The sequence below is a fragment of the Drosophila arizonae genome, chromosome 3 (assembly GCF_054131065.1).
Source record: "Drosophila arizonae isolate 15081-1271.41 chromosome 3, UAZ_ARI_1.0, whole genome shotgun sequence".
NCBI classification, from domain to species: domain Eukaryota; kingdom Metazoa; phylum Arthropoda; class Insecta; order Diptera; family Drosophilidae; genus Drosophila; species Drosophila arizonae.
Window position 1 is genome coordinate 15,840,651 of NC_142923.1, and position 11,187 is coordinate 15,851,837.

Below are 11,187 nucleotides of genomic sequence, written 5' to 3' on the forward strand. Positions count from 1 at the left end.
GATAGCTACACAAACAGCTGTGATTAACAGCCATGCAAGCAGCAGCTTTCTAAGGAAACTACCTTCTCTGCACAGTGGAGTGTAATTGTTCTTTGTATAAGAGCGTATAAGAGGCGAGCATAATGTCAAATAAAAATTTGTTGTGACAATTTTAATAGTGTAAAATATTTTTTTATGTAACAAAAAGTTAAACGAAAAAAAAAAAAAAGACAAAGACGGAGAAAACAGATAGAACTCCCCGCAAAGTGCCTGTGTGCACAAACGCAAGCCGCAATAGCTGTGCGCCAAATCAATTTACGGCGCACACAAACGTAACGTGAAAATCGATTTAAGTTTTTGTCTGCTGTTGCCAGCAGTCTGCTATGCACACTTAATGTACAATTGTACAATTAATTTCATTCTACCTTCGCCACACAGCAAGTGTAAAATGCACGCTTACTCAGGCCAGGCGAGGCCAACATTTTATCGCCGCTGCTGCAACGGCAGCTGGAATAGCTGGGCGCTGCGTCTGCTTACGCTGTGGGTCCTCATCACTGGCTGCACTGCAGCCGATACGGATATAACGCTCGATGCCAAGGCGACGCTCAATCATCGCATTCAAAGTCTCGATTTGCTGGTATTCGTATTTTTGCTAGCCTTAACTGTATTAACCATTTGGCTATTCAAACATCATCGCGTTTCGTGGCTACATGAGACTGGATTGGCTGTTATTTATGGTAAGTAAGCGCAACGTTAGCTATCTTGGCTTTGGGTAACCCACATACTCACAAACACATGCTAATTATTGGTTTATATTATTAAATATTATTATCGTACATTGTTTTGGTAATTTCATCATCAATTCTCTATGCTCTTCCTCTTCGATCAGTGTCATCTGCTGCTTTCATTGCCGTCTCTTTGTCCCTCTATCATTGGCAATATGCTCCGCAAATAAATAAATATATATATGTATCTTTTGATATAAATATATACATATACGCGTATATATATACATATATAATATTTAAATACGCAATTACGTATTTTTACACTATTTGTGCGATTCCTAAACTAAAACATACACAAAAATCCAAATTGGCTTTTGCAATCGGAACAGCAAAGCTTTTAAGTCCCACATTTTAATCACATATTTCGTTGATATACGAACCTGTTATTTAAAACCCTATTTACACATGACTACGCTAAAATTCTTGTATGTACTATCTCATTTTTTCCCTTGAATTCTTCTACTTGAGCTCCGAAATTTGCGATTCAGCAACATGTTTGCCATTATAAAATGGGCATGCTTTGATTACAGTGCCCATTCGCTAACGTCAGCTAATCAAATCAGTTTTTACACAATTAATGGGGCAATCAAATTGTAAATCCGATTTTATAGTATCATTTTATTTTGAGTGCATAATATTTTGTACTCTGCACGTTTATATTGATTTAAAATTATGAAGCTAATTATATACATATGTATATACTTTTTTCTTTGTTTTGTTATTGTTATTTAGTATTCTTGGTAATGATTGAACCACTGAAGTGCTTTGATTCGGCATTTCTCTGTTTAGAATAATTCCATTTATTATATTCGCTCTTTTGATCCTGCTCATGAATTTAAAAACACATGCTATTTAATGTCATATTCAATAATCAACAGAGCTCAAGTCTTGGTCTTTTATTATATCGAATCGCAACTGTGTGTGTGTTTTTTTTTTTTTTTTTAATACAATCGCATTTGTTGTTTTGCTTTGGGTTTTCCCCAAACGATTTTGCGTTTTGCATTTCTTTACCGTTTTTTTTATTATTATTATTTTTTTTAGTTTGCTATCGGTACCAGGGGGAATTGAAAACAGGAATATACGTTATACAGAAGTGTATAGTTACATTAGAACTAATCCGACAGCTTACTGTGCACGTGATTTATATACATATATTATTCTTGCTAATTCTTTATGTATATTCATGGAACAGGAGGGTTGTCTGGTCTGTCCAACCCCTTCATGTGATAAACATATTTATTGAAATACTTAGAATGAGTGAAGTTGTCAAAGTCTGTCTGGCTATATCTGCCTATCTGTCAGCCCGTCTGTATAGTTGTATTAATATATAATTCTAAGTAACAATGAAAATCGATATGGTTATTTTTTTCGATGAGGATGCACCTCTAGAACTCTGTATACCAAAATTTCTAAGTTTTGCCCTCGATAATCAAACAGCGAAAAAGTTGTATTATTCCTATTTCAGGAAATAATATCTAATACCACGACAATCTTGCACTCTCTTACATGTTTTTCTTTTTAATACAATGATAATAATTAAATATGCTAATTAGTCAGTCCTATCTGAACACAGTCATAATATTAAATTTGATTAACAATGAAATACTATCATCATAAAAAAATAAACCCAATTCAGATAAGACTCAAGACTTTTTGGCAGAACTGATAAGTGTGCTGTGACTGATAAGCGAGCTCTGACTGTGACTGTGCAATGAGTCAACAACTTGAGAGTATTTGTTATATATGTATACTTGTTCTACACGATCTTATCAACATACATATGTGCCCATGTAGACACAATTCAGCCGGCAGCTGCTCCGCATTCATTAGTAGCATTGTCAAAGCTAGCTTTGTGATAGGTCAGGCAATAATAAAATGAGCTTACGCCTAAACCAGCAAGAAACCTCTTTGAATCGACTATGATTGCCTTTTTGAGACTCGTTTCATTTAAATACTTCAAATGCTTTTAATATACAAATTATTACTTTGAAGAACAGCAGATAGCGGCCTTTATATATTTGCCCCTGTTCAAGGTCTGACTCATATGACTCATGTATTTATTTCCCAAAGGACCTATATATAAGCTTGAAAATGTATATGATTGGTCAGAACCCCCAGGTTTTGAATCACAAAAATATTGTTCCCAAAGGATTTATATATCAGCTATATAATAAAGTTCCCAAAGGACCTATATGTATTATTATTCCACTCAAGTTTGTTCTGTCTTGTATAAAACATCTTTTCCTTATTTAATTGTATTTTATTATTAATATTATCAGCTAGAATTTCCAGCATTTTATTCATACTAAATACATCATGTACTAAACTGTTATTGCATTTTCATTCAATTGCAGGCTTAATTGTGGGCGCCATCATACGATATGCGGGCACAAACACCACCCTGGTGCACATGCAGGTGGAGCCGCAGGGCGTACCCACCTATAATGACAAATTGCCACCGGACACACTGTGGTTCAAGGTGCGTGGCGCAGCTCAACACGTTTGCTTATGCAATTAGAGACTATTGTCATTTAATTTGTTTAATTTGTTTCTGTTTCTGTTTCTGTTCAGTATCCGGTTAATCAAACGAATTCCACAAAGCTGCCCGAGGGTGTGAAGACATATGCGTACGTGTTCCGTGGACAGGTGTACGATATCGAGGAGAACGAAATCGATTTGAAGGCCACATTCGATCCGGAGGTCTTCTTCAATATTATATTGCCGCCCATTATATTTTACGCTGGCTACAGCCTAAAGAAGGTATGTATGTGGATATGTGTAATGTAATATGTAATAATATGTATGTAATGTGATCGTAATTGCATTTGCAGAAATACTTCTTTCGCAACTTGGGCGCAATTCTCACGTTTGCCATTGTGGGCACCACCTTATCGGCGTTCCTAATCGGTGGCCTGATGTACGGCTGTGTGAAACTGATGCCAAAGTACTTGAGCAGCAGTTTCACATTTCTGGACACGCTGTATTTTGGGGCGCTGATATCGCCCACAGATCCGCTCACCATACTGGCCATATTCAACGATCTCCATGTCGATGTTAATCTCTATGCGCTTGTATTGGGCGAATCTGTGTTGAACGATGCCGTTGCCATCGTGCTGAGCGGGTGAGTTTCATCTAATCATCAGATATAATATATCTTACATTTATATAAGAGAAACGTTTCTAGTATACTATAGATTGAGGCAATTGCAGTCAATTCAGAAGAAGTACACACTTCAATCATATTGTATATATTTAAACATTTTTAAAACCCCTATAAACTGCTGACACATTGTAAGCTATATGCATATTCGAGTAATATGGAAACATGACGAATTGTTAAATATCTCGCAGTTTTATAAATATATTATTATCGTCAATTAAGAAGCTGGAAAGATAACAGGAATTTCTATATTATAAGTTATATGTATTTCAATGGAAATTGCTGGGCAATTTTTGCATATTTCTTTTTAAGTGTAATGTTTTGCTGGAAATTCCTTGAATGAAAATATGAAAACAGCTTAGCTTATAAGTTTCCTATATCAGCTTACTGACTTATTCGAAATGATATTATTAATTACCGAATGCTTACAGGGCCATTCAGAACTACGGCGAGCATTATTCGAATACGGGAGAATTCGAGACTACGGCATTTCTGCGCTCGCTGAGTGACTTCTTCTCTATCTTCTTCTTGTCTCTGATGATTGGCGCTATGATGGGCTGTTTTACGGCATTGATATCCTTTTTTCAACAAACAAAAAACAAACCATATATATTATTGATTTTTCAGTTGTTGTTAGCATAAGAATTGTATCCTTAACTCCTGCCACACTTGACCAAGTTTACGCGTGTTCGTGACTTTCCTCTGTTGGAGTCGGCGCTGTTTGTGCTCATGAGCTATAGCACATTTCTGTTGGCCGAGGCAACGGAGCTGACCGGCGTGGTGGCTGTATTGTTTTGCGGCATTTGCCAGGCGCATTACACGTACAACAATTTGTCGGAGGACTCGCGACAGCGCACCAAACAGATCTTTGAGCTGCTCAACTTTCTGGCAGAGAACTTTATATTCTCCTACATTGGCGTCTCGATGTTCACCTTTCCTAAGCATCATTTCGATGCAGGCTTCATAATAACAGCTTTCGTGAGTGATATAAATAGGTGTAAATAAGATTTTCATAAATAACTTGTATTTCTCGTTTAGATCTGCGCTGCTCTGGGACGTGCTGTCAATGTCTATCCTTTATCCTGGCTATTGAACATTAAGCGCAAACCAAAAATCTCATCGAATTTCCAACACATGCTTTTCTTTGCTGGTAATTATGAGCAATACAATTAGAATTTTTATATGTTCATTAAAATCCATTTTATTTAGGTTTACGAGGCGCTATGTCCTTTGCCTTGGCCATTAGGAACACCGTGTCCGATGCTCGGCAAACCATGCTAACAGCCACATCGCTGATTGTCATATTTACGGTCATCATTCAGGGCGGTGCGGCTAACTTCTTCCTCACCTGGTTGAAGATACCGTGAGTTGAGAATGCAACCCGATTAAATTTATCTTAATTAGAAATTCCTATTTGCAGCGTTGGCGTCGACGAGGAGACTGAGCAGCTAAATAATTATCAGGTACACAGTGTGAGTATCAATCAGTTCATTCGGTTCATTTTCATTTGTTTCTTTACGCCAAATGCAACTACATTTATTTTGGAAATTTTATTTTGGTAAAAACATAAAGAAAGCACGGCTAAATAAACTATATATAGATTATAAAGCTAGTTCTATATGGCAATCGTTGCTTACTATGCTCTCTTCAGTTAAGTTCACTAAATATTTTAAGCAAACACTATTCGAAGTTGCATTCTGACTGTAATTGTATTTAAGCTTAGCAGTATTTCAATTTTTTATTATAATATTTAAATTAAAAACTGTTTAAATTGGGAATTTAAAAAGTCCAACTATGGGTAAACTATATTATAGTATTGTATTTATATAAACAAAAGCTTTTAGGTTGAGATTTAGTTTTTTTTTATTTTATTTAAAATGCTTTTATTTATTTTATTTATTTATTGAAAATTGCCTTCATTCTATCTATCTATCTATCTAAAAATATGATATGATGATATACAAAAAATGTAAATTTAAAAAATATAAAAGGAAGATTTAGTTAAGTTATATTTCGGCTCATATTAAAAAAGAAAAGTAACAATGTATATGAAATCGTACCTACTTTAATATTATACGGTATTTGCCAACTGAGAAAGGCCAAGTTGTGCTTATAATGCACTTCTCATTCTCTGCTTTTAATCATTATACATTTGACAACATATTCTCTAACTTGTTTATTTTGTACAATTCTGCGCAATTCATGCCATTTTGCATCTATCAAATAACAAAGGTTTACAATTCCATGGACAATTCACATTCGGCTCCGGTACGTTGACTAACAAATCCATTCAATTGCAATTTTCTGTGTGCTTCCCACTCGTCCCTTGTCCCTGTGCCACACGTGCATAATCCAATACACACAAACAAACACTACAGACATAATACATTGATTGAGTTATCTTATTTTTATCAGTTGGCTTACGTACTCTTATGGGCAATTTATAGTTATTGGTTTTGTTTATGTTGGTACTTACTTTTAAATCGCATTCCTACACATACACAAAGCGCTAATCTTGTTTCGTTGAAATCTGTTCAGTCTGATGGCTATTTACAGGACGTGGAGGGCGGCACCGGTGGTGTTGGGCGTGGCAAGGCACGCCTATCGAGTGGGGCTGACTCGAATTTGGATACGCCAATCGATGGCAATGCAGCGACAGCGGCGTGCGGACGACGACGCAACAGCCACGAGAAGGCGATTCTGGCGCGAATCTGGGGCAACTTTGACACGAAGTGAGTAGCAGTCGAGGCATGGCTAAGACTAAGAGTACAAGCTGATCCATCTTACAGATATATGAAGCCGCTGCTGACGCACTCGCGGCCCACTCTGCTGGAGACATTGCCCGTCTGCTGTAATCCCATTGCCAGGCTGCTAACCACCACGCAGCAGTTGACGCAGGTGAGTGAAGAGCTCTTCATACAAAATGCTGGCAGTCAGCGCTTTATTCGAAACATTTGATTTGCAGGATGGCAGCGAGTTTCGACGAGTCGACTCCGACTCGGACATATGCATTGACAACGACACTGGCAATGGGCTCAGCCAGGATGGCCTTGCTGGAGGGCGTCGCAACTCCATAAATCGTGTAAGTATTCGGTACATGGGCGACACTCAAAACCTACTTGCTAGCTACAGAAATCTTGAATGAAGCACCAAAGACTAATACCATGTAGAAAGAGAACTAACTAAACCAAATAATTCTAAAAAACAATAAATCAAGAACAAAGTGAAAAACAACTATACATATATATGTATATATATCTAATAGATATTTTGGCCACGTAGACGCATTGTTATAAACGATGTTTATATCAAATCTAATACTACAAATTACCTAACATCGTATATATATATATATGTATATATAAATGTATATATTGTATATGTACTAAAAACGAGATTGTGATTTATGTTCTTAACTCTTTTATTTAAAAAAATGTTAATTTTTGTAAAACAAACCCAAAGAAACTGAAAAGGTTTTAAAACTGGATTTTTTTTATTTTGTATATCATTATTATTGTGTTATTAATTAAAATGTATCATTATTATATAATTTGTATACGCCAAGCGATTTCTAGTCTTAATGCATATTCTGTTAATATTACATACTATTTAAACTGCATGGCTAACCAAAAACCAATAACCAAAAACAAACAACAAAATATATAAGTACAAAGAAACCAAATGCAAAATGTAACTTTCTCAGCGACAAAATATTAATTTATTTATTTGCTGCGGCATCTTTCTTTCTATATCTTTCCCTCAAATCATCTTAACAAAATAATAAATAAACAACAACTACTACAACAACAACTCATGCGGACTTTTTACCCATTTCTATATATATTCGGTTTAACGGTTACCATCTGCCTCTCCAACTGAAACACTCTCCACACATCTCTCTTAACCAACATATTTAAAAACAACAATAGTCAAATATATTGAATGAAACTAATCACATTGCAAACGAACTCAGCTTGGTTACTAATAATTTTATGTAATCATTTGGAAACAACAACTTAACGAATCAAATCTAATCCCTAATCGAATTTAACACAACAAATTAAACTACTCCGATTAATTTGCTATTGTTATTATTAAAATTATTTACTTTCGATTTGTCAACTTTGAATCTTTTCCTTTTTTTGTTAACTTCTGAAAGACTTGATAACTTTCCGTGATAAGTGAATGTATGTTTCTTGTCGGCCTGTCCGATCGCACAAATATTTGAAATATAATCTGGGAATATAATCTGGGTATATAGTCTGGGTATTCCCTGTCCTCCCCACAAATATTTAAATTGAGGTTGACTGCTTGGCAATTTCTATTAGTGGCACAAGCACAAAATATTGAAGAGGCTTTTTGTATTCTGTAATTATTATTTATATTTATGTATCTCACAATCTTATTTCTTAGAATCTAACATGCGACTAACCATGTAAGTATACAATTATAAGTTCATTATCATTTACTTAATAAAGTATTTATATTGCTTGTTCAATTCAATTATGATTTCACTTCTGATTTTTCGTTTACCACTTTCAAAACTTTCTCTTATAGGTTACAACCGAACATAGGAATGTTCATATCTAAATTGATTTGTTGCTATATACATACACACATATTTATGAAATTGGTCTCATTTAAGATGAAAATTTAATGCGTACAAACTAGATTTTTATTTAAAAACATTTTTTTAGTTGTTAAAAGTTTTGTGATTTGGATTCTAGTTAACAATCTATGAGTTACTTTAATCATAATTTTGTTAAATGTTTAATTTGTATTTGTATTTGTTATAAAAGGATATAAAATACATACTTTTAGCTTAAAGTGTAATTCAATTGAACATATAAAATGGAAAGAAAAAAAGGAAAATAAAAGAACAAAATAAAAAAACTGTAAAATGTTTATGAAAAAAATACTCATAGCTTTATTATATTCCCTCTCTTTTTTAATTGAAATCGCTGCTACATTTTATAACATCTGAAATGAAAACTAATCACTGTATACAAATTTTAAAATATTTATAAAAACAATTCTTCAAAATCGTACCGAAACAACATACACAAATCTCTAGATGGAAATCCTGGAGCATGTTCAAAGCCCGGTATCAACGAGAATCAGGCTATTAGGATTTTATGGCAAGAAGTTATAGGAACTATAGAACTAAATAATAATTTGAATTATTTTTTATTTTTTTTTTTTTTTTTAATAGATTTAAAATTATATTGAAATAGAAAATGCTTTCAAAATTGCCGAACAATAATTAGTGTAAATAAATATATTTAAAATTGCTTTAGATATGTAATGGCGTTTTCAAATTATACAAAATCTTGCAATTTATTAATATATATTTTATTCATGTATATTTAATACTTAATACGCACGATTAAAGTGCATTAAAAAACTTAGGATATTCGGTTTTCAAATTTAATATTCTCTGACTATTTAACTCTTTCTATACATACTATATTATTTTAATTAAAGCAAAGCTCTTATAGACATTGATAATATGAATTGTTGTGCTATTATTTATAAGTTTGAAATCAATAAAAATTGAAGACTACCGAACAATTGTTTTTATTCGTGAATACCAACTCAACATGATACATTTTTGAACAAATTTGCTTTTTAAACATTCCGCCTACAAGTGTGGCTGCAGAAAGTAATCGATAATTGCTGAATTACTGTGTTATTCAGCTGGCAATCAATCGACAATTTAATTATCGAATCATGGCTTACTTAAATTCTAAATTACTTTGACAAAGAAGAATAAGTTAATGCATTTCTTAAATATTTAAATAATGGGTTTATTTCATTTAATGTAAGAGTTGGCTCATATAGATATAAATCAAAGTATGCCACAGGTAGCTATCACTGCAGCCCTGGTTAGGCGCTTCGATTTATTTTGCCCAACTTACAATTCTGCATTTTATCAAACTGGTTTGTTTACCCAAGTCAAAATTATTAATTACTTAAAGATAGCATGGAAATTGTAAAACGGACATTTTTACGTGCTTGTATAAATCACAGCTGTCTTGATCATGATCAAATTAATAAGATATTAACACCGCTCTGCGATCAGCATCAAGTGACAAAACCCGCGAATGAGGAGGCTCTGCACGAATTCGCAAAGAGTATCGAAAATACGATAAAAGATCTTAATCAATCGTTGACCTTTATGCTTCATCCTGTGACGGGCAAAGAGTATTTGGTATTTGCCATCACTGATGCAACTCCTGATAAACAAAATCATCCGGGTCTGACAGCAGAAGAATGTTTCTATTTTTCCATTCTTTTGGAAAAACTTGCCCAACAGGAGGACTGCCACATAGCCTGGAACGAGGCGTACTCTGACTTGGATTTCAAGGGCTCAACGAAGCCGCCTAAGAAGCTGCGCATGCAAACGCTGCTCCAACTATGGACCGAAATGGGTTACTTCTTGGAGTCGGGCGACAGACTCTATCTGGGTCCACGCAGCATCGTCGAGTTCGAGTTTTATTTGCGCTCTAACTTTGCGGACACGATCAAGGAATGTGCCCTCTGCAAGCAGCTGGTGCTCTGGGACGTCAAATGCTCAGATTGTAACACTAAAATCCACAGACTTTGCATACGAAAGTATTTACGTACCCGCTCCAACTGCCCAACCTGTGGCAACAAGTGGTCCACGCGACTTAGTCAATAAAAATTATAAGAATTAGCAACTATGTATTTGGCGTATGCTGAAAGTATTTTAAAACGCCTGTAGCCAAATCTTTTAAAATAAATAAAATTAAATTAATTGGATATATAATATATTTTAAGAATAGAGAACAGAAAGTGAAATGTAAAACAATTATATATATATATATATATATATAAAATTGTTGTCCTATTAACTATTTACGTAATGATAATATAATTATAGTTATCGACTAGTGACAATTGTTATTAAAGAACTCCTTATAACTATGAATATAAATATTACAAATTACTATTACTGACTATTTAAATAATTACTACTTGTCCCGAAGGAGAAGAGCAGCACTACACGTCCGCACACCAAGTAAGCAGGAAATCGACTGAAGCTGCGCTTACCTGGCTTGACCTTATATAGGGACCTCTGATGCCCACTCGATATTGAGTTCGAGTCTTGAGCACAGCTCTGAGCCCATGAAATCGACAGAGGCAGCGCAGCCCAGGCTTGACCTTAAATCGGTCTCTCTAACTCCCACCCGAAGCAGCTGTGGAGACTTTTATGACAAATACAAATCTATACATACA

The 11,187-nt window shown here is 34.5% G+C and overlaps 2 protein-coding genes across 18 annotated transcripts; both read left to right on the forward strand.

Moving 5' to 3' along the window:
• Positions 1-8: 8 nt before the first annotated feature.
• Nhe3 (Na[+]/H[+] hydrogen exchanger 3) lies at positions 9-9,227 on the forward strand. Of its 17 annotated transcripts, none has more exons than XM_089464018.1 (15): positions 9-113; positions 418-716; positions 3,122-3,246; positions 3,339-3,527; positions 3,599-3,888; positions 4,359-4,505; positions 4,602-4,905; positions 4,966-5,077; positions 5,137-5,290; positions 5,348-5,399; positions 6,160-6,195; positions 6,466-6,659; positions 6,717-6,825; positions 6,893-7,009; positions 9,002-9,227. In XM_089464018.1, exons 2-15 carry the CDS (start codon positions 428-430, stop codon positions 9,077-9,079), a joined length of 2,196 nt encoding a protein of 731 aa, XP_089320144.1. In that variant the 5' UTR covers positions 9-113; positions 418-427; the 3' UTR covers positions 9,080-9,227. The 17 variants fall into 17 exon arrangements, with proteins under 17 accessions (XP_089320144.1, XP_089320143.1, XP_089320145.1 ...); XM_089464017.1 differs by having other exon boundaries at positions 28-159; XM_089464019.1 differs by having other exon boundaries at positions 62-81.
• A 456-nt stretch (positions 9,228-9,683) lies between these two features.
• On the forward strand, positions 9,684-10,898 carry Nse1 (SMC5-SMC6 complex component Non-SMC element 1). Its single transcript, XM_018003150.2, has one exon. It carries the CDS (start codon positions 9,911-9,913, stop codon positions 10,607-10,609), a length of 699 nt encoding a protein of 232 aa, XP_017858639.1. The 5' UTR covers positions 9,684-9,910; the 3' UTR covers positions 10,610-10,898.
• Positions 10,899-11,187: the final 289 nt, after the last annotated feature.

Coding starts and splice junctions, on each gene's coding strand:
- Nse1 (XM_018003150.2), top strand. CDS start 9,911: ATGGAAATTGTAAAACGGACATTTTTACGTGCTTGTATAAATCACAGC.
- Nhe3 (XM_089464005.1), top strand. CDS start 374: ATGTACAATTGTACAATTAATTTCATTCTACCTTCGCCACACAGCAAG. Junction 3,247..3,338: donor CGGACACACTGTGGTTCAAG/GTGCGTGGCGCA, acceptor GTTTCTGTTCAG/TATCCGGTTAATCAAACGAA. Junction 7,010..9,001: donor GTCGCAACTCCATAAATCGT/GTAAGTATTCGG, acceptor ACAAATCTCTAG/ATGGAAATCCTGGAGCATGT.